The sequence below is a fragment of the Paramisgurnus dabryanus genome, chromosome 22 (genome assembly GCF_030506205.2).
Source record: "Paramisgurnus dabryanus chromosome 22, PD_genome_1.1, whole genome shotgun sequence".
In the NCBI taxonomy this organism is placed as follows: domain Eukaryota; kingdom Metazoa; phylum Chordata; class Actinopteri; order Cypriniformes; family Cobitidae; genus Paramisgurnus; species Paramisgurnus dabryanus.
Genome location: NC_133358.1, coordinates 25646787 through 25670348, shown reverse-complemented (window position 1 = coordinate 25670348; position 23562 = coordinate 25646787). Strand labels below are relative to the sequence as shown.

General features: G+C 36.8%; 3 protein-coding genes across 7 annotated transcripts in view; 2 read left to right on the top strand and 1 right to left on the bottom strand.

The window, feature by feature from the left end:
- palmdb (palmdelphin b) overlaps positions 1–1207 on the top strand; it is a 30912-nt gene extending 29705 nt beyond the window's left edge. For all 5 annotated transcript variants that reach the window (XM_065258506.2, XM_065258505.2, XM_065258504.1 and 2 more), the window contains one exon: positions 958–1207. In XM_065258506.2, coding sequence (XP_065114578.1) covers positions 958–1041 — 84 coding nt within the window. In that variant the 3' untranslated portion in view covers positions 1042–1207. The remainder of the gene's footprint in view (positions 1–957) is intronic.
- Positions 1208–4621: 3414 nt separating this feature from the next.
- Positions 4622–15294, bottom strand: frrs1b (ferric-chelate reductase 1b). The gene is made up of 16 exons (XM_065258502.1): positions 15173–15294; positions 14214–14412; positions 12920–13071; positions 12680–12774; positions 12446–12599; positions 11974–12156; positions 11742–11840; positions 10098–10245; positions 9875–9988; positions 9615–9730; positions 9456–9542; positions 8513–8610; positions 6245–6303; positions 5676–5819; positions 5219–5319; positions 4622–5144 (listed from the first exon to the last, which is right to left on the bottom strand). Exons 1-16 carry the CDS (start codon positions 15176–15178, stop codon positions 5052–5054), a joined length of 1848 nt encoding a protein of 615 aa, XP_065114574.1. The 5' UTR covers positions 15179–15294; the 3' UTR covers positions 4622–5051.
- Positions 15295–16021: 727 nt separating this feature from the next.
- LOC135740283 (glycogen debranching enzyme-like) overlaps positions 16022–23562 on the top strand; it is a 32227-nt gene continuing 24686 nt past the window's right edge. Inside the window, exons 1-8 of the mRNA XM_065258501.1 lie at positions 16022–16173; positions 17569–17779; positions 17863–18032; positions 18915–19118; positions 22790–22971; positions 23055–23166; positions 23235–23361; positions 23457–23559. Of these exons, the coding sequence (XP_065114573.1) occupies positions 16134–16173; positions 17569–17779; positions 17863–18032; positions 18915–19118; positions 22790–22971; positions 23055–23166; positions 23235–23361; positions 23457–23559 (1149 nt within the window). The 5' untranslated portion in view covers positions 16022–16133. The remainder of the gene's footprint in view (positions 16174–17568; positions 17780–17862; positions 18033–18914; positions 19119–22789; positions 22972–23054; positions 23167–23234; positions 23362–23456; positions 23560–23562) is intronic.

Sequence of the window (23562 nt, the reverse complement as noted above, 5' to 3'; positions counted from 1 at the left end):
ATTTTATTATAGTTTTATTATTGATTTCCGTACTTTAAGATTGAATGTCTGGGTCTTTTGGAAGTTGTACAGTATGACATCAAAATCTATAATAAAAAGGTATTTTAAAGTACTAATTATAAAACATTTAGTTCAAGCCCTTGATTCTGATTGGTTAATATATGTAGGGATGCTCTGATCAGGATTTTTGCAGCCAATACCATGTACCGATTTCTTGTCGTCATAATCACCTGATACCAATGCCCAACAGTGGCGGCTCGTGATTGCTCATCCGAGGGGTGCAAATTTAAAATAAGTGTTCGGAGTGTCATGTGTGTTGCTTGTGTTTTCAAAATATGTGTTTGTTGCGTCATGTAAACCATGTGCATCACGTGTTTTGTCAAAATAAGTGCCTGCTGCACACGCGTCAAAACCGTTTATGATTAAAGAGACGCTAACATTCACAAAATACACGCAAAACACTTCCTTAACAGTAAACTCTGATTACGCATGAGATTATGGGGGTATCTGGCAAACGCGAGCGTCTCTTTCATCATAAACTTATTTTGACGAGACACGTGATGCACATAGGATCTCTCTTCGCGCAGAACACATATTTTGAAATTACGAACCACACACATGACGGGCTGCATACATGTTGTAACGAACTTCGCGAGCGCCCTCGAAAAAGAAGTCATCGGCCGCCACTAATGCCCAATACTGATTCTTCAATCAGTTTAATATTTGTATTGTGTGGAAACCAATTAATAAAAAAATAAGGTACTCGAAGCTAGTACTGTATCGTGAATATGTCACGTCTGAAGGTGTTGCATTGATTCTTTACGTAGTGCCTAACAAAGCCCTTCAGCAGTGAATTATTCCATGATAAAGCACAAGCCTCAAGTACCTTATTGCTAAAAATAAACCTTTTATAAAGAAAATATGATTTTTAAAACGTTTTAAATGTTTTTTTTCTAGTTCCCTGAGACCTATTCAGGAGAACGACGTAAAAGTGCCATGGCTTTGCGTTGGGAGGCGGGGGAGTTCGCAAGCAATGATTAAATAATGCAGGATGGACATCAATGTAGAAGATTTTCAATGCTCAGACTCTTGTTTGTTTATCGTGACTGCATACACACTTGCTACTGCTGCTTGTGTAACTTTGTTATTGATCCAGAAAATCCTTGTATAAGCCAAGATGCCTAAATGTTATTTGATTGTAATGTTTTATCTACACTGTAAAAAAAATCCGTAAAAATTACAATGTTATTGCAGCTGGGTTGCCGGTAATTTACCGTAGATTTACATTTATGTTATTTACTAGCAAGAGTTTGTTCAAAGTTAAATAAATTTTAAATATTAACAAGTCTTTATCTTTACAGAATAAAACTATACAACAACAGCCTCATGCAAAGCATTCTGGGAACCAGAAATCATCATCAACCTTTTTCTGTTTTTGCTTCAGATTTTGTTTTTCAGAATGTTTTGCTTGATGCTGTTTTTTTAGTTTTACTCTGTAAAGACAAAGACTTGTAAATGTTTAATGTTCATTTAACTTTGAACAAACTCTTGCCAGTAAATAACATAAATGTAAATCTACGGTAAATTACCGGCAACCCAGCTGCAATTTCCTATATGGGGAGGCTGCAGACCTGGAGCCGGTAGATCTACGCCCCTGGCAGTTTTACGCCCCTGGCAGTTTTGCGCCCCTGTTGCTTCTCATGCGTTCAGTAGGGGGAGAGGGAAATACAACTACGATACTAGCCTATTTAAACGAAAATTGTATAAACAGTGTACACTGCAGTCTGCACACTACGGAAAAATCCATAAAGTCCAGGTCTGGTCATCTTGGTTTTTATTATTGGAGATAAAAATAAGGATCATGGTTTAAATAATTTTGCATCATGATACTAGTGTATATTAGCGTGTTTTCCTGTGGCATTTGAAATCGATTGAACCCGGAAGCGGCGCATGATGACGTCACACTTAACTATTTATATTTATTTATAAACTGTTTTTATATACAAGAGACTGGCTGATATGATGTTGTGATTTTATATTAAGTTACATTTAGATATTAACCATATTTAGGCCATTAGACATAAAGTACTGTAATCATATGGATCCTAAATGCTGTACAATAGGTCACAAGGTCGTCATACAGCTACAAAACATGTCCTACATAGCATTTTATGAAGACAAACACAATAACTTTTCTAAAATTCCAAGGGTCATTTAAAAGAAAGAGACAATATTGTGGTTCACAAATTTTTTTATTAACACCATGGTTATTTCTTAATGACTCCTGTAGATGACTCTCCTATGGTTTGCCACTCTTTGAATGTTTTTTTTATCCTGCTATCAAAGTGCTCTCGCTCACTAATAAAAATAAATAAAGCAAAGGTTGAATAGTGTTAGAAACAATGGTTACTTATAATTAATGGCAGTATATCGCATCAATCGTTTATAAATAATAAATGTATCATTATAATACAATCAACAACAATAACTTTAGCAGATTATTTAACATACCACAATTCGTATCGCTTCAAGAAGGTCTGCTGCTATCATACGGTCTGCTGTTTTGATATATGACTAGGCTCATATACTAATATACAGCCTCCCCCTACTGGAAGCACAGGGGCAGGAACAACAGGGGCGTAAAACTGTCAGGGGCGTAAAACTGTCAGGGGCGTAGATCTACCGGCTCCAGGTCTGCAGCCTCCCCCTACTCGCAATTTCTACGGAATTTTTTTACAGTGTATATTTGTGATTCCTCCATGGTGAGGTGTCTTGAGAGATTTGTAAACCACATTTTTAGTGTTTTGTCTACAGAGGTAAAGAGAATGTACTGCATATTGTATTTTCTTGTAAGGCAATGTTTGTATATCCCTATATTATATAGAAATTATGAAGCAGTATTATAGTATGTTAAGGATAAACTAATGTAAAATGTGTACACCACGGATCTATTTTGTTAAACAGCACAAAATCAATTGGGTATTGGTTAAAGCAACAGCATGAAGTAATGTTTTTAAACGATCCAAGTACGTGTACAGTAAATGATGGACATTTTAACATTTAGACTCAAGGAGAAACATTAACTATTTAATTACTTGTTACTAAAAACCTGTCGCTTTGCTCCCTTCAAAAAAATGTGTATATTAATGTCACCGACATGCAATTGCTTACAAAACATGAGTAGCCTATTGCTTGCTAATGTTTGCATCCATATGAGTCTGTCTCATGAAATATTTGCTTTGCATACCATTTTGAATGTTTAAAATACAATGCAAAAATAAAATGTCAATTAAAGCAAAATGTCTATTTACGCTAAAACACGGTAAGAAAATGTCAATAAATTGCCTCGAGTGGATTTGTTAATGACTTAAACTATATTTCGGCCTGCCAATGTAGTTTGTCCCGCCAGCTTCAAAATGAAATGTTTTACATTCCAGTACGTTATTATTGTTACCTGACGTACTTTCTGTGTTCTGTGCTATTTAGCAGAAGTATTCAAATATCTAATGTTCTAATTATGCTTTGTACATCTGTCAACATTATTCTTTCTCGCGGGTTCATTTTGCGGTTGTCACCACGTCTTGTTCGACTTAACCCGGAGCCGCAAGAACTGACAGGCGGATGACGTCAAAATACCGCGAGAGCGATTTGAGATATCATAAGGAGGAGTCTACTTTAAAATCGCTCTCGCGCAACTTTGATGTCATCCGCCTGTCGGTTCTTGCGGCGTTGCATGAAGTTAAACAAGCCTGATGACACCTGTCACTCATAGCTAGACCCCGCCCCACGTCACGCACCCGCGAATATGTATTTTAACGTAACGTAGAGCCTGTCACAAATTTAAGCGACTTTTCTCCTTCATAAGACAAATCTAGTGACTTTTGGATAAACTATGAATCAGCAGAAAAGTTTTGTCAGAACTGCCTCGACAGCGCGAGAGGCAGCTGTGCTGTCCCGCACATGGATCGCCGAGCTCGGCCATAAGTAAGTACATCTGTACAACAACTAGTGAATGAAATGTGTACAATACAGCGCCTCAAGCACTTAACTGTATATCGGTTGCTTCTGTTTTAAATGTCAACTATTTGATTTGACTGTTTGAACACGATTAGTTCTGTAAATATAGTCTGTTACCCAAACGGAGTCTGGGAGCGGTTAACGTTTTATGTACAAATATCAGCATATTAGCCGCGCATTTACGGTCGTATTTGGTGATTTTGTCAGGCGTAGCTGTTTAGTTAAGTGGAAGTGACTGCTTGTTAACAGTAGTAGTAATGGGTCATGTTCAGTCACAATTTTATGTGTTTGGTTGTCTGACAAAAATACAGTATGAGCATGTGACCTCACTTATGTTAATTAGCTCATGGCGTCACAAGGTAAACACGCAAAATCCTGTGGGGATTGCCTCTCTATAATGTAAAAATGCCTTACAAAAATACTTTATAATGACTCTGTCAAATATTACAAAAGCAAACATTTAAACAAAGTAGACAACACAGCTACTGTTTATTTTTATTTACAATTTTATTAAAAAATCTGTAGACAATCACAGTGCAAACAACTTGAATCAATGGTCCACTTCATCTGAACTAAATACTGACAGATTTTTGTGTATAAATCAGTGTATAAATCCACACACATGAAACATCCATGCATTCATCCAAACATCTGAAGGCTATAATGTCATAAACTTCTGATAAAGGCACATAGTGTCACCAGCGATAAAGGTACTAGCTAAACAATTTGTAAACTACTGTCAAGTTGATAAAGAGTGAAAAATATACATTTCTGAGCTAAAAAGTAAATCAGCTGTAACAATACCCTACATATACAAAAACAAATTAGAATCAATACACAACATCTATGAAGTATTTCTACCTCAGTGATCATGACTTTCAATTTTAAACAAATCATTTTAATACGCACCCACAAAATGACAGCCCAACTCTTACAAGTCAATCATACTGCATTTAACTTTGGCTTAGTTCATAATAGGCACAATATTAAGTTAAGGTTAAAGAGGCTGCTTGTGAAAATGATTGCTGAAAGTGTTACGCTACACTGATGGTCCAGAGCAAAACTGTCAGAAATCCCAGATTTCCACAGAGATAAATGGCCAGAATTATGTTTTTAAAACAAGAGGCCTGGAAAGACAGAAATGCACAATGATTATACAACTTTAATGAATTGGACTCGAAAGAAAATAAATTTTACTCACCACACGAAAACTCTCGACCTCATCAGGAACAAACATGACTTCTTCTTTGTCCTCAGAATTAATGTGTTCTGTGTAGACTTTAACGTTTTTGAAATATTTGCCTGAAAAACATACAATAAACATAAGCTGTTATATCACAGAAATGTTTACCAAATATTAAACCAAAAAAAGTTCATTCTTGAAGTTATTCAAAGCATAAACAATAATATGCATGTATTTTTTCCCCATTTAACAACTTGTTTTAACACCGAAAGGTTGTGGCTTTTAAAACCGATTAGCATTCAACACGTCAAATAAGCTACTAATGTAATACGAAAAACAATTTTACACTATAATGGATTCATATTGCATAACTGATTTCCTGCAAACAGGAACAATTGGCACAGAAAATCAATTATTCTGACTGCGCACGTACAGTTTATCACCTATGAAGTGAGAAGAAAATAACATTATTTACCTATCGGTAAAAATCCTCTCCTGTGGACCTCCAGAACCAAATCTGCCAGTACAAACCAGATCACCATTGAGCCCAGGAGCCCTGTGGACCAGGGAGCAGGTAGGAGCAGAGCTTGCTGATGGATGCCAAGAAAGATGGCGATAACTAAATCAGGAAACACAGACATCAGTTTTAATACTGTACAGTCATTATGATGGCATTGCAATCAGCTAAATTGTATAATTTACAATGTGTTATGTGGTATACAATCAGGTATTATGCATTATTGTGTTGATATAATAAAAACCAAACTTTTTTACCCAAAGTTTTATCAAAGCATAAGGACTTAAAAAAAAGCCAGTGTGTTGTTAAGCATTTGGCAAATGTTTTCATGCAAATTGACAAAGTGCATGCAAGGTTTACATTTTCATCTGTATACGTGTTCCCCTGGAATCAAACCCATAACCTATCGACTAATAACACAATGCTCCATCAACTTAGCTAAAGTAACACATTTTCATTGTAGATGTTAATATGGATCTGTGCTACATGTATGTGATCACCCATTTGAGATCATTCGTGTTTCTTACCAGCCACGATTTGTGCTATTGTGCCGGTCCCAAAATGCATCCAGTTAAAGATGTATCTCCTATCGGAAAAAAAGGGATGTTTTGAAAAATGCGATTAACCCTTATAAGTCCCTTGGGGTCAAAATGACCCCAAGCCACTTTTCTCTAGTAAAAATGGTTCCCTTGTAGGGCTGGGATAAACGATTTTTTTTTTTTTTTTACGATTAATCTAGCGATTATTTTTTCGTTGCGTCCATTAATCTAACGATTCATTTTTTCAATCCGATTCGGCTTCGATTCGATTCTCGATTTTCTCCCCATTAATTAACTAATAGCAATTTATACATGTTGATTTACATATCTGAATGGAAACATTTTAATATATGTTTATTGCTCTTAAAATTTCAAAATAAAAATTTACAAAAGGCCACACTTTAATGACAACGGCGCCCTCTGCCGGACATTTTACGCTACTTATCATTTGTTCTAATATGTGTTAACCACATGACTTAAACTCGTCATTTCATTGGTAGACGTTAACTAAACTATATCATTCATGTTCGGACATGTCTAAAAGCTAGAAAGTTCGCACAAGTTGTTGTCCATCGTGGCTGGCTGCTATCTGGTCCATTCCTAACAGTTTGTTAATATTGTGTGCGTACATTTAAAAAAAAAACACACACACATATACGCATCTGTACCTATTGGGATTGGAAACTAAAAAATAGTTTAATAAGGACATGGACCGAGTGATTTATTGTTCTGTCTGAACATTCTGCAGCGGTTGCCATACAATTTAAACGGCACCTATTCACTTTCATACAATTACAAGGGCAAAATAATGCATTCTTAAGGGGATCGCACACTGGCCACGCTGCGCCGTTCAAAAAAAAAAAAATGGAACACATTGTTTTCTACGAGTATATGCACACCGGCGCCACCAGGTGGCGCATGTCCGCGCAGCCATCAGGTGGCGCCTGTCCGCGCCACCCAGCTGTGACTCAGGAAGTTGCTCAAATCCCTGTCGCACCACACAGCGCCACTCACATAGTTTAACATTAAATAACATCATATCGCACTATTTAATGTGCACTTCCGGTTTACAATACCTCCCAGTTGTCCTAGACGCGACTCGACTCGGCGCTGAGCGGCCGGTGTGCGATCCCCTTTAGTCAGAGGTAGCATTCAATAAAGCGTTTGCAGCGCATACTGTGCAGTTTAGTAACAGTATAAAAATCTCAAGTTCACATTACCGGTACTTGATGCATTTACAGTATGAGCAAAACCTCTTCAATGTGCCTTTTGATGGTCTGTGTAATTTTTATAACTGATTTGTTTAATCCACATTGTTTTCGTGCTGTTCTAGTCCATGTAATGACAGGTATAAACACAATTATAGACTTAAGAAGCACATACATTATTAAATCTCTTTTTCTTAAGTTTGTTAAGATACATGAGGACTCATTTACTGCTGGACAGAGAGTGAATGAAAGTGCAGTCTTCTGCCAACAGGTTGTTGTTTACATATTTCATAGCTTTCTGTTAAATTGCTCAAAGTCATGGCTGTTTAAAACACACTTGGCATTACATTCATGATTTTATGGTAAAATTAAACTTTTTCACATCAATCCACGAGCATTTAAACCATAAACAAAGCACTGTCACCTTAATTGAGCATTAGCAGCGCAGGAAAAATAGAACCGTCTCAGAAACAATCGCAACACTGCTGCTACAGCGCCGCGAGCTTTTTTCATAAAAATTCTATATTTTACATGCAACCTAATGGTGTAGCTGAGGTAAACGGGTACAAAAGTACTTCATATCTCCCAAAACACAGCATTAATGTATAGATGGGAAGTAAACAAAAGAACTATATTTTTAAACAAAATGTTTTAGGCCTTGAAAGCCATTGATATCAGAGGCTAAGGGTATGTTCGAAATGGCATACATACTTATTTACGCATAAATAATGATGTAGTTTATGGCTATTTGACAGATTTGTCGTAACATACTATACAGTATATTGAAGCACGGCTTTGATTCAGCCTCGGCATGAAGCCACGATAAACATCAGTTATTTAATACACAACATCTGCCTGTTTATATTTTTCTGCTGCTTTTCTCTTGAAATTAAAACTAATTTGACTTCAAACCACAAAACTACCCAATCAAAATTATTTAACTAAATTGTAGTGTTATATGAACTATTTCACAAGAACGGTATAGATTATGTGGTAAACAGTATGCAAGCGTTTCATTCTGAACACTATTCATGTTTTCAGGGTTTACCTTGAGGCGTCTGGCGAAGGTCTGAAAAGTGCCATAACAGGTTGGATAACAGCGAGTGCCATGACAACACAGCCAAGATAGGGATGTAAACCTGCCCGCTGTGAATGTTAGAAATATACAGATCTGAGTCGACATAATATATCACATCCCTGCTGAAAAAGCAATACCAATTCTAATTTTCTATTATATTGCAAATATCATTATGAACCATCAGATGTTTACTGATAAAACCATTACACTATTTTCTTATGTTATGTGTTTTGGGTCTTTAATGTTTTTTTTTTTTCAGAAATTGTCCTTAAAAATAAAGTAAAGTATAGCAAACCAGTACAATCCTCATATAACCATTACATCCATTAGAATTTCAGTGATAGTTTCTATTGTTTTATTAGCATAATATAATATAATTTTTTTTTTTAAAAGGGACAGTTGTCAAGCTTTCCAAAAGCTCACTACATACAAGGTTGATGGTTATTAACTTGTATGGGTGTGTTTGACGGCACACCGTTGCCATGAAATGTGCGCCATCTGCTGGTTATACAAAGACTACAGACAAAAACTTGGCGAGAGAAATGCCACAGATGCCCCTGATGAGTCACAAATGCGTCCCTTGATGCTAAAGCTCACGGATGGATACATGTCTCCATACTTAAAATGCAAATAAGCCAGAACTTACAAATTTAATAAGACTCTATTAATTAATCCCTCAGGGTTGTTTTTTAAAAATGAGCCAAAATGATGCGACATGAAAGATTGCTTCTAATGAATCCACCAATATTCTTTCTCTGTTTTTATCCTTTCTGAATAAGCGGCATGTGGTTATGACAGATTTGGCAGTGCTGTGAAACAGTCAGAGGTGCATGATGAGGGGGTGAAAACATGACACATTGTTTAAAGATGAGAATTACTCACTGTCAGACAGACATGTGTGTATGTGTCTTACCTTACTCCAGCCTCCTCTGTACATGAAAGGTAAAACAAAGCCGACCAGTGTGAGCAGAACCGTAATGGTCATCAGTGCTCGGTGTAACTGTAGAAACAAATAGCTTTGAAGATTTCTCACAGATAAAGCTTAACCTCATTTAAGAAAACAAACTCATACCTGAAACCAGACCTTCTGACCCAGAATATTCCTTTCTGGCCAATCGGGTTTGAAATATCGCGCTATGATGACGCCAGCACTGACCGATGACATCCAGGCGATCAACATACAGGCCCCTATGGACACATACAGATGCAGCCCAAATCTAAAAGCCACTATTGAGACTATGTGATTTTTTTCTGGAGGGTTTTATTTAAGTACAGAAATATACACATTACTATTTTACAAATTATATTTAAAATGCTAATAGTTAGGCTTACCGTGATATTTGATGAGCAGAGGCGAACGAGAACCGGTCAGATCCTCTGGATCTCCTGTAAGCTCTTTCTGATTGGTCGAAATCAAAGGCTGGCGGTCATGCCGATGGGTTCGCCCTAGACATTACATTTTATATTGATTTAGCAGGTGCTTACAAAGAGCGAATAATATCATCATTAATACTTTTGAGCACTGAAGAATATAAAAATTTTAACACAATCTTACCATCTTCAGCTCGACCATGTGCCATGAACAGATAATAAGGCTGGTCCAGAGGAAACCTATTTGGATGATCAATTGGAAATACGTCTCTCCTGAAGCTACACTGAATCACTCCATCTGACAGTCGCCATGCTGTATCTTTTAGATTATTCTAGAAGTGAATACAGAAATTATTATAGATAGGGTTGCCAGATCCCCCTTACAAAAAACAGCTCAAAGGCCATTCCAAACCAGCCCAATTACAATGCACAAGGTTGCCAGATCCACTCAACAAAAAACAGCTAAAAGGCCATTCAAAACCAGCTCAATTTTAATTCACAAGGTTGCCAGATTCACTTAACAAAAAACAGCTCAAAGGCCATTTAAAACCAGCTCAATATTAATGCACAAGGTTGCCAGATCCACCTAGCAAACAACAGCTCAAATGCCATTCAAAACTAGGGCTGCGTCGGAAACCGCATCCTGTATAGTAGGTACTGCATAAGATGAAGTACCTACTTACTTGCCATTAAAACAGTATGTACTGTATAGTATGAATCCTGGTAGTATGAATTAGATTCGGACGTACTACATCCGCCATGTTGTTACATCACGTGACATACGTCGTCATCACGTCATGTCATTCCAGCGCGAAAACAGCCGCATGCCTCTTCTTCTTCGTTGGATAACTCCTCTGCCAGGGCATCATGGGATAGTGAAGAGTCCATTGTATGCACACTGCAAAATCTAACCGGAAGTAGTAGGCCATCCGGGTACTTTTCGCATACTGTTTTTCGAGAATTATGTATTCGGACATACTACTCGCCTCGCCTACTGCATTTGGCGTACTATATAGTATGAAGTAGGCGGTTTCGGATGCAGCACAGCTCAATTACAATGCACAAGGTTGCCAAATCCACCTAACAAAAACAACTAAAAGGCCATTTAAAACCAGCTCAATTATAATGCACAAGGTTGCCAGATCCACCTTGCAAAAAACAGCTAAAAGTCCATTCAAAACCAGCTCAATTTTAATATACTAGGTTGCCAGATCCACTTTACAAAAAACAGCTAAAATGCCATTCAAAACCAGCTCAATTACAATGCACAAGGTTGTCAGATCCACTTTAAAAACAGATCAGTTACAATGTGCAGCCCAAATACCAACAACTGATAAGCAAAATCATTGCATATTTAACCCGCAAAAAAAGTGGAAGAGTTTAAAATTACCCCAATTCTTAACTACGCCAAAAGGTGCAGATTTGGAAAAGCTGATTATAGAGCTTGTAAATACTGAAATTCTTCAAAACCAGCTCAATTATAATGCACAAGGTTGCCAGATCCACCTAACAAAAAACATTTCAAAGGCCATTCAAAACCAGCCCAATTACAATGCACACAGTTGCCAGATCCACCTAAAAAACCCAGCTCAATTACAATGCGCAGCCCAAATACCAACAACTGATGAGCAAAATCCTTCCATCTTTTACCTGAAGAGAAAAACAGCCTGTGGAAAGAGTTTAAAAGAGTCCAATTCTGAACTCTGCAGAAAAGCAGCAGATTTGGCAACGCTGATTATAAGAGCTTGTAAATACTGAAACACAAACATTTAAATTACATCACAATGGATGTTAGGCAGAACGTTTGGGATTGACAAGGTTGATATACCTCTGAGGAAAATACTGGGTGCGTTCGTCCAGAAACATACCCAGTGTTGATGTCGACACGGTTTGTGTCTCTTATACACATATAGACATCATCATTCCCCTGAAATGCAGAACACATCTTGCTATTAGTCATTGTACAGGAAATATCTCATGCTGAATCAGAGATTAAAATGTCTGGTTGCAAGTAGTCAAATGAAGAAGTGAATGATCATGTGAAAAATGCATGACAGTACCATCCATTTGTCCAGAGATAGGGCAAAAGACACATAACCCTCTGCAGGTCCACTGAGCTCAAACAAAATGCTGGTTTCCTCATTGCTGAAGGACAGGAAGTGACAAGATGTGTCGTTTTGTGGGTCACAACCATCTGGATCTCTCATACAGGACTTTTGACTACCACATCCTTCAGAGGTGAACTAAAGAAAGGAGAAATAATATGATGATCGCATATCGCAAAAGGTCATGGGTTCGATCCAAGGGATCACTCATGCTGATAAAAATGGTAAAGCTTGAATAGCATTTGCCAAATGCATGCATGTAATGTAAATGATCCATAATGTATACACATGTTTCAGTCATGCCTTACATGAAAAGATACATCAAGTAGGACATGGATTAAATTCATGGATGGACTGATAAAAATCACTTGGAGTAAATGCATCTGCAAAATTCAAAAAATGTAAATGTAAGCTTTGGTTCACTCACTGAACGGAACAGTTTGGAGGATGCCGTGGTAGTTTTGGCATCGGTTGAACGGCCGATGGTAGTTCCTGCTGTGGGAGGAGCCACTCCATTTTGAGACGCCACCGGACCTAGAATCTTTACCCAATAATCTTTATACCCTCGGACAACAGTTACCCTAAAACCAAACAGAACCCAATTCACATCAACTGTTGGCATCATGTAGGTGCATGAATAGAAAAATGATTAGAAACATACACGAAGCGCACACTGGAGGGAGAGTCTTTTGGTGCGATCCAGACCACCTCCACCTCGGTTTTATGGTGATCACTGGTGTGACTTACAGCAGAACCCTTTAAATTGAAGACATACAGATTCAACAGACAGTACTGTAATATCTACATTCATCTGATTACAATACATGGGCTTAATTTGTAACAAATAATGCTACAAAAAGTGATTCTGGATCTTGATAAAATGGCTACTGAAATTACTTACATTATTATCGGTGCACTTAAGAAGCTGAGATATGGCAGGATTGATTAACCGAAACGATCCCACTATTTTATCAAGATTCCCAGCATTCCTTGCTTCTATGAGGAATCCTTTGAAGTACCGCTTGTTCTCTGAAGATTTTGCTAACAACTTCACTGCGAATGTGAAAAAAATTGTACATAAGTATATTGCATATAAGTACATTATATGTGACCCAGTCTGTAAAATCCAGGAAAGTCTTATAATCTAATGATGAGATTAGGAGCATCAAAGTTTGATTTCACATTGAATTTAATCTTTGACATGACCTTACTCAGTCAATAAAGAAATCAAGGTTATATTTTACATTATATAGGATGATTTTATGTAAAAAAAAAAACAGTACATCACAGGCATATGCAAATGGGTGATTTTCACGAAATCCGGCATTTTTTAAAAAGCCCTTCAAGCCAATTATTATTTATTGCACATATAAGAGGTCTGAACTTACTATAACAGTTATTTTTAGAGGATTTAAAAATATTTCCTATATAATTATTAAATTTTTTTAGATTATCAATATCAAAAATGATCATTACCGCAACATGATATTACATTAAATATATGCATTTACAAACTCATGTTTCGGTAATGAGAACTAAAAAGTTGTCTTGGTACTATGACAAACAAAATTTCAACTTTTTTCTGGAGAGAAGAACTGCTCACCTGGCAGCCATCTTGAGTGTCACGGTCAATTATGTCCCTTCCAACATTTTTTTTTAAATGTTGGTTCATTGAGGGCTTAAACAATGATTGAAAACTGTTGCGGAGGATGATAATTTTTTATATTCCTTATTATGGTCTCTACATATACCAATGATCACCAAATACCACATGTTTCTTTACTGTAAATGTTTATAGTATAAGATGCACTGAAGCTTTTCATTTTTTAGATTTTTTAATTATAAATATTTCCATATCCCAAATCCAGTCATGGACACTTTGCGGTAATGAAAATTTTCCCCTTAAATGTGGAAAAAAAAACAACAAAATTGGTTTGTATGATGTCATTTGAAATCATGTGCAAAATAGTACATGAAGAGATGTTTGTAACTGTATGCTTCTTATTTTGATACTCTTACTTTGCATTTACTTTTTTTATCAAAATGTTTCATGACACCTCATAAATCTAATTTCGCGAGAATCACCCATATAATATATATGATTTTCTATTAATTAAAGCAGGATATATTGATGACATAACATAAACAGTAACACAAGATATTTGAAGCCTCTGATAATGCCGATATCTTCATACCTCTGATTTCATCTCCAGGACTGAATTGGGATTTGTCTGCGCTGATGATGTATGGAGGATCTTTGGGGCTGGGGTCTGAATGACCATGCGCGGGCGTCATGTGCCAACAAGCCACCGTCACTTTTCCATTAGGGTAACTGATGACTGTCTCAATACACAGTGAGATCAGCACCAATACAATCTTGGTCTTCATTAGAACCTGAAATTAAAGGACAATTACACCAATACCAATAATACAATATTTGAATTTGAAATATATATATATATTATAGGTTAATATTATTTAATATTTATATATTGTTTTTACAATGTCGCATCATTGTCTCAAAGGAGTTTTACAAGAAAAAAGAAAACAGGAAAGACATTACACCACATGTACTAGTATTATATATGAATCTCTAAAACAATGGTAATACCATGTTATTAATTAAAATACAAATGTTCAGCTGAAATAACTGTTGTTTTTTCAACACATGTCTGTTGTCTTATCAGTCTCTGCTGAGAAGCCTGGCAAATAAGGATAAGAGGGCAGACAGCAAGCTGACTCCAGACCATCGCCATAGTTTTACCACTGCTATTTATACATGTTAATGCATCAACAATAAATGCCGAAATTCAAGTTCATGTCATGTTGACATAAATCTACGTTAGCTGGTTTGGTATTGTGATCTGAGCTATATGGGTCAAGGTCGTTTTCTAGCTCCCAAAATGAACATGTGCTTTATCGTAATCGTCAGGGTACTGTATATTGAGACATATAAAATAATATTACATGCAAAAAAAGATTACATTAACATTAGCCAAACAAAGAATTCATCTTTAAACCGAATGCATCAGTAAATACTTCCTGGTTGAAACACGTCTGCGCATGACAAGTGAGATTAAAAAAACTGACAGAAAACGGACAGATAAGCCGAATAAATTGCTGACAGAATCATAAAATAAGTGTATACGCTTACCTCCATTCATCTAAAATAAATTACCATCACATAAAAAGTTACAATTGTGTGCACGGCATGGCATGCGTCGAGTTGTAGGCGGGCCTTGTGAGCGGAGGCGTGTGATTGGCTGAATGGATGACGTTACGTTTAAAGGCTGTGGGTGGAGCTACCGTGAGTGCAGTACTGCTAGTTATTCAGCTTTTACTGCCAAAAATGTGCCATGTCTGGTGTAAAAGGGTAGTTGACTGGTTTTTGATTATAATGTTGTTGTATGTAGAAAATCATTTTTGTCCAATTTTGGGACGATTTGTGTATCTGTTAATAAAAACCTTTCTTTTTGATGATACCACACCTCTAATAATAATTGCATTACAACAATATTTATTATAAAATATTTTTTATATTTATATCTACATTCTGTATATTGTACAATATATACCAGCCTAAAAAGTTTAAAAGGCATCATTTATCAGTCAGTTTTTGTAGGTTTGTCAATGTGTGTGGGCTGTATCTGAAAATGTTTTTTTAATACTTGTATTAATTAACTACTTTAAATTAAAATAATTAATAATCATATACGTATTGTCCAATCCAACATACATTTGTAACGTGTACAATGCTGTGCAATAGCTTTAGTGTATGAACAGATAACCATCCCTTTAATTGCAAATGCATAGTATTTTAAATACCCTTATCAATTTGTTTATTGTAGTCGTATTTGTCCATATCTTTCTGTTTGTTTATCTTTCTGTCTGGTTTTATTTTCTAGGTCAGATCTTTATGCAAACAATGTTGCCAAATGGTAAATAGCCATAACCTTTAAACTTATATGTCCTGTCAGATTATTCACGTTGTTTGGTGTTATTATCTGGCAGCCCGAGCTGGTGAAGATCTAGAACCTCTGTGTTTAAAGGGCATCCAAAAAAGGACCGCTAATAGGTTAGGTGTCAAACATTGCAGAGTGCTTCTCCTGAATGACATGGAGCGACAAGAGCGCACGTTGTTCCGCTTGGAGCAAGGTAAATCTCACCGTTAAACTCCACGTTAAACTTCTAAAGCTGTTTTTCCTGAACTTAATTATTGACAAATTAGACATCAGCATTATTCAAAGTTTTATTTTTAATAGAAACCATACTTTCCAATGCTTACCTAACGCGTGGCGTATGTGATGATGACACTGAAGTTGTCAACTACAGTGATGCATTTCTGTCGTACTTTTACAGTGTAGATGTGTATGCAGGTTGCTTGTTTTTGTATTATTCAATGGTGCCTTAGAAAAATTAACCTTGGTTTTGTTATAGTAAAAGCTTAGTAATCACAACAATACAAGCAAAATGCAAAATTATTTAAATCATATTTACATTTTATGGTAGTTATGATGAGACAATGGCAAATTTTCCTAAGGAAATTGCGGCTTAAATATGACGCATTGGTTGTTTTTGGTGTTATTAATAGCCTATTATTAACAAAATAAAATAAATTGATGTCAGCAAAGAAGTTGGTGGGCACGTGACCTATTTACGTGCACACGAAGGTTAATTTACCATATAGCAATTTTTCCATTTGATGCGAAAGCCAATTTTACACCGTAGCCTATTTGTAACAGTAGACAGTACAGTATTACATGCATCCATTATAACGTCGAGTATTAAGTGTAATGAGTCTCGAATCCTGCATGACTTTTGATGAGGGAATGAAAACGAGTGAGTGAATTCGGACCGATTCGGACACTTACGATGAGGGCGCCATCTTGTGTCGAAACGCGGAAGTTCATTTGGCACGCGCCTAACGACTAGCCGTTGACTGTACAATACATCGGTTGTATACATTATTGAGGTACATTGAATAAATGCACTCGATATGTCCACTATAATTTCGGACTACAAAGTGAATGTCCCCTCAAATAGTACACTATTTAAGGGTATATGGAGCTACAGTGACAGTCCAGAAGGAATGAATTTGAACAAACAGCACAGAGAGGATAAATTCAATCATCCCAAAAAGTATTCTTACCAGCTATACAGTACAGTAAGTATTTTTTCGTTTCTGCTGGACGTGCATCAGGTTACGATGATCAAAAGGAAGTAAAGGACCTTGATTTTAGGGTTCTTGCTAGAGCGGATACAGCTACGGTCAAATCTCGCGAGATGTTGGGTTTAGGGTTAGGTTTGGGTGTAGGATAGGATGAAAAACAATGGTTCTTTCTAGAAGGTATACAGCTACAGCCTGAATCCTATCAAATTTTGGTTTAGGTTTGGGGGTCGGATTTGGATGAAAACAGTGAGATTTCACAATATTATGGCCGTAGCTGTATCCCTTCTAGTATTAACCTGATTAAATGTGTTTTATAACCGAAATCTAAGCATTATTTTAATGTGCTGCTGTCTCTCCTTTTAATTTCTTATTTCACCTAGGCTATGAACTTCAGTTTCGTTTGGGGCCAACCCTACAGGGAATGAATGTGCATGTCTATACTAACTACCCAGCACCAGGCAAGACGTTCAGCAGCTCCAGCTTCCGTCTACTGGAGTGGATTAACCCCAGTGGAAGAGAAGATGACTCGGACAAGTATTGCACACTGGACATGAAGATAGCAGGGTCTTATCAATATTACTTTGGCTGTGGGTGAGTGACCTTTACTGTAATGTGGCGACTGTATTTACCACTAAATTGCTGTATAAACAGGCAGGCATTATTCTGTCATGCAGAAATGCAGAAAGGACTGGTGGTGGCTACATTGTGGTGGATCCGGTGTTGCAAGTTGGCCAGGAGAGGAAAATCCTGCCTCTGGATTGCATCACAATTCAGACTTACCTGGCCAAGTGTCTGGGCCCGCTGGACGAATGGCTGGATAGGCTTAGAGTTGCCAAGGAAACTGGTCTGAATCTCTTATAACAGTGTTCATACATTGAGCATGCACAGTTGGAAAGGTTGCTTTTATTTAACAAACATTTGCGGCCAATCTTTTTTCAATGCGTGCACTTTTAATCTTTGTACAGTGCTTCGTGAATGTGTTAACATTTAGCCTAGCCCCATTCAAACTAGTTTTATTTTGTGTCACCATACTTACTTGTGTAACTACTCATGTAACAGTCTTTAAAAAAGGGAAAACATGGAAGTGTTTGGTGGCTTCTAAATTCATCCCTGTTTGGATCCTAAGGAATGAATGGGGCTAGGCTAAATGCTAACACATTCACAAACCGCTATACAAAGATTAAAAGTGCATGCATTGAAAAAAGGTAGGTATGTATTAATTCATCTGAGTTGAGGTAAGAACATAGTAAAATATAAAAAAAAAGGGTGGTGTTTCCCTTTAAGTGACTGCGTGGATTATAAGGTGTTCAAAGATATTAACCATCATGTTTCATACAAAACCAGATTGAATTTTAGACAGTGGGGTCCTTGCACTATTTCAGGGTCACATGCATGCCTTATGCATATGTGTTAAAGTTGAGGGTTTTAAGTTGACTGGAGTTTTGGTTCCTTGTCGCTGTCAGCATTTTGGCTTGCTTACTGGGAGATTGCTGACATTAGCTTAGCTTAGCATTCTGTTAATATAGGCTAGCTTTTCTAATAATGGTCTGGCGGCTACAATCTTAAAAGATGTCCCTGTTTCAATTTTGTAGGTGTGTGGTGCACTTAATGACGCTATAATTTCTCTATGCTTATGTTGTTCTTGGTTTATTAATTATTGCCTTTTTAATTCAATTTATATTTAAAGAAAGATTGTAACTTTTTAAAATTCTATTTCTGTATACAGGTTACAATATGATCCACCTCACGCCACTTCAGAAACTCGGCATATCACGATCATGCTACTCCATAGCCGATCAGCTAGAACTGAACCCGGATTTCTCTCCGCCTGGCAAAAACTACACCTGGACAGATGTTGGAAACCTGACAGAGAAACTTAAGAAAGAGTGGAACATGATTTGCATCACAGACGTTGTGTACAACCACACAGGTACATTTCTGCTACATTCGACCAGTGTGGATGCAGGTCCCTGGTATGCAGAAGTACTGGTGTCTTAACCAGTCTTCCTAACTAGCTTAACCAGCAATATTACCAAGGTCAAGCTGCTTTAAAGAAAGGTCAGGATTTTTGGACCAGCACTAACCAGCATGCCAGACTGTGCCAGCATGCTGACCTAAGCTTATTCTTTTAAGAAAGTTTATGTTGGTTCTTCATGGCACAAGTAAATGAAATCATGTTTCAAAGTCTTGTAATGTTGCCCTGGTTTGACTGTGCTCAAGCAGATGAAGAAACAGTTCGGCTATTTATACATCAATAGCCATGATCAGAGTGGGCTGTGGTGCTGGTCACGTCTCTGGGACAATGGTTGAAATGTTTGACCTTTCAGTGCAACTGCAGAGATTAGTGTGACTTACTAATGTTTCACTTTGCCCTCTGCTGTGTGTAAATCATAGGAAGAATCTATCAACTAAAAGAATAAGAACTCTTTTGACCTTATAAACACTGTATAAGTTAACAGGGTGTCAAACTGAGAATTGTTTCTTGCCGAGCACTTCTGTTTTGGCATGCAAAATCTCTGGAAACATCCAGCTGGGTTTAAAAATAACTTACCATTTCACAAGTTTAATAATAGTTTAGCAGTTCATCTCCTGTACAAAGAGTCCCTCAGTGTATTGCATGTAGCTTCTATGGTAAGTTTGTTCTTAAATATCAGTTAACCCACAGCAGCAAATTGCAACTTGATTAAAGGTGCACTGTGTAGATTTGGCATCTATCTGTGAAATTGCGAATTGCAACAAACGGCTCAGTCCACAGCACACCCCTCCCTTTCGAAATGCACAGAGAAGCTATGGTAGCCACCACAGGACAAACATGTCATTGTCTAATACAACATAGTGACAAAACGCTCTGTAAAGAAAAATGTCGGTTTAGTGCTACTGTAGAAATATGGCGGCGCAAAATGTTGACTTCCATGTAAGGAGACCCGCAGTGTCTGTAGATAAAAAGGGCTCATTCCAAGGTAATAAAACATAACACTTTATTATGTAAGGTCTTTATACACCACTGAAAATATAGTTATGTGTATTATATTGCATTTCTGTCATTAAATCCTCCTAAAATTTACAAATTGCACATTTAAAGCAATTAAATAGTTTTTTTAATTAAATTTAAACTTACACATAACAGCAACTCACACTACTTTAAAGTTTTTTAAGGTGAAAGAAAAAATATTGTATATATCAGTGCTTGTGTATTTGAGAGTTAAGCACATAAGTAATGGCATTACTTAGTTGGTTAAATGACACAGAAAGTGGATTATCTGTCCTTTAAACAGAGCTGTAATTATTTGCCAAAGAGCAGAATAACTGGGACACTGTTAATTCGGAGTCTTATAACCTTTACACTGATATCTCATATTATTTAAACAAACTGACATTTATTATATTTGATAGCCTGGCATTAATTATGTGCAAAGGTAAAAGACTCATCACTTACTCATATTAAGGTAATTTTTGCACAATTAATGTGTTTGCAAATCTTCTGGAGTCTGTCTGGTTAGTCGCATCCATCACAATATAAGAAAAATATATATATATATTTTTTGTGAATACTTGACAGGAAGAAGTCGTGAACCCCTGGTGGTTCGCAGGGGAATTGCAGGGGGTTGGTGAGTTGATGAGGAACATTATTTAATAACAATTAAAACATAAAATGTAAAATATATATTTTATTTACTTAATCTGCATGTCATGTGACCATTAAACTACAGTATATCAGAAAACTGAGAATTTAAAGGATTAGTCAATTTTCTTAGTCCAAAAATCCAAATTATTTACTCACCACCATGTCATCCAAAATGTTGATGTCTTTCTTTGTTCAGTCGAGAAGAAATTATGTTTTTTAAGGAAAACATTCCAGGTTTTTTTCTCATTTTAATGGACTTAATGGACCCCAACACTTTAACACAGTTTAATGCCGTTTCAAAGGATTCTAAACAATACCAAACGAGGCATAAGGGTCTTATCTAGCAAAACGATTGTTATTTTTGGCAAGAAAAATAACAAATATACACTTTTAAACCACAACTTCTCTTTATCCTCCGGTCGTGTGACACGCCAGCGCGACCTCACGTAATTGCGTAATGACGCCGAAAGGTCACGGATGACATATGTGAAACTACGCCCCAGTGTTTACAAGTGTGGAGAAAACGGACCGTTCCGCAGTTGTTTTATGTCGAATGATACTAATTAATGTCTTTGTGTCAGTTTGTTGTTTAAAATGGTCCGCAAATGTACATTGTAACACGTGACCTTGCTGTGTCATCACGCAATTACGTGAGGTCGCGCTGGCGTGTCACAGGATTGGAGATATACGAGAAGTTGTGGTTTAAAAGTGCATATTTTTATTTTTATTGCCAAAAATGACAATCATTTTGCTAGATAAAATCCTTCTGCTTTGTTTTTAATCGTTTAGAGTCCTTTGAAACTGCAATTTTAGACTTTATTAACTCTTTCCCCGCCATTGACGAGATATCTCGTCAATTAAAAGAAAACGCTTCCCCGCCAATGACGAGATTTTCCGTCTTTCCGCAATACCGCTATTATCCACCAGGTGGCGCCCTTCCGCAACTTTTTAAACCCGGAAGTATTGCCCTATGGCAAGCGGCTGCATGTCCGTGTCTGTTTTAAAGATCGCTCTGAATGGGATCTCTATGAAAAGTCCGTCACAAAAATGGAATTATTTCTGCTTTTTGCTCAAAATGTGGTGTTTTTGCAGAAACGTACCCATATTCAAAAGCTGATTGCAAAAGAAGCACTGAAGGTAGGATGAAACGTTTTTTTTTTTTTTTTTGAAAGCAGAGGGTCTGTTCTTTCATTTGGTATATTGTATGTTTATATATTTAAAGAAGAACATTTTCTGGAAGGCATTAAACTTTGGTGAAAATCATGAAAAACGCTGGCGCTGGCTGGCAACTTTTTTTAAAAACGCTGGCGGTGAAAGAGTTAAAACTGTTAAGTGTTGGGGTCCATTAAAGTCCATTAAAATGAGAAAATCCTGGAATGTTCTCTTCAAAAAACATAATTTCTTTTCGACTGAAGAAAGAAAGACATCAACATTTTGGATGACATGGTGGTGAGTAAATTATCTGGATTTTTTTTTAAGAAAATTGACTAATCCTTTAGTGTATGCAGAATGAACTGGTACATTTTATGTACCAATAAAAGAAAATGACCAGATTAAGATCAAATAAAAGGTAATAATAACAATAATGATGTAAAATACTACTAATAACAACTTTAAAACCGATAAAAAATACATGTAAAACATGCAAATGTACTGAAATATCTACTTAAAGGGGATGCTTCAAGTAAATAATTTAGGTCAAGGTGGTTCGGCTGACAAAAAAGTTTGAAAACCCTGCTCTAAAAATGCTGAAATTTGTAAGATGAAAGTAATTTTGTATAGCATATAACTTTACGCCATTAATTGCTTTGCTATTTTTCTCACTTTTGTAAGCTGCTTTGATAAAAGCGTCCGCTAAATGCTTAAGGTCGGGCGCATACAGTGCGGTTTTCAACTAAAAACACACACCAGACCTGACATACGTACATAATGTGATTTTAAAAGACCTTACATAAAGAACTTTTTTTTGTGTTTAGCTGTTAACAGCAAGTGGATCAGACTTCATCCGGAGTGCGGTTATAACCTAGTTAACTCTCCTCATCTGAAACCAGCCTGGTTGCTGGACAGAGCCCTGTGGCACTTCAGCTGTGCTATAGCAGAAGAAAAATACAGCAACAGCGGCCTTCCAGCTCTTATTGAGAATGAGAAACACATTACTGTGAGTCTGCGTAATATAAAATACTAAAGGCTTGAGATCATAATCAACTGAAACTATTCACTATACTTTGGTTTGACTCTTAGATGCTTCAAGGGCTCCTGTGGAAGGAGGTTTTCACCCAGCTGAAACTATGGGAGCTTTTACAGGTGAACGTTGAGAAAACTGTGGAGCAGTTTCGGAAGCTCCTTCAGTCTGGTAAGTTATTCAAATCCGCTGGCATATAAATATGGTGAGATCTTCTTTCATAAGTTATGTCTTTCCAGGGGACAAACCTGTGGGACCCGAGTTGGAAACAAAAAACAAATTAAAGATTATACAAGATTCAGAATACAGACGCTTGTGCAGCACCATAGACATGCAACTCGCCCTGGATATTTTTGGCAGACACACGTGAGTTCACTTTTGGTTTACAGTCGTTAATGTTGAATCTTATCAAACAGTTGTTTAATGGTAAAACTATGTTTGCTTTTTGACAAATCCAACAGTAATGGCCCTTTATCCATCCAAGAGAGCTGTGATTGGTTAAAAAAAAGTCTAGAAGAACTAAATGTGGAATGCTATAAGGAAATGCATGGCCATCATAAGCAGGTT

What these genes read in the sequence shown, in the direction of transcription:
- frrs1b (XM_065258502.1), bottom strand. An exon ending in AATAGCACAAATCGTGGCTG is followed by an intron (nt 5,820 to 6,244) that starts GTAAGAAACACG and finishes TTCCTGATTTAG; the next exon opens with TTATCGCCATCTTTCTTGGC. An exon ending in AGGTCGAGAGTTTTCGTGTG is followed by an intron (nt 5,145 to 5,218) that starts GTGAGTAAAATT and finishes CTGTCTTTCCAG; the next exon opens with GCCTCTTGTTTTAAAAACAT.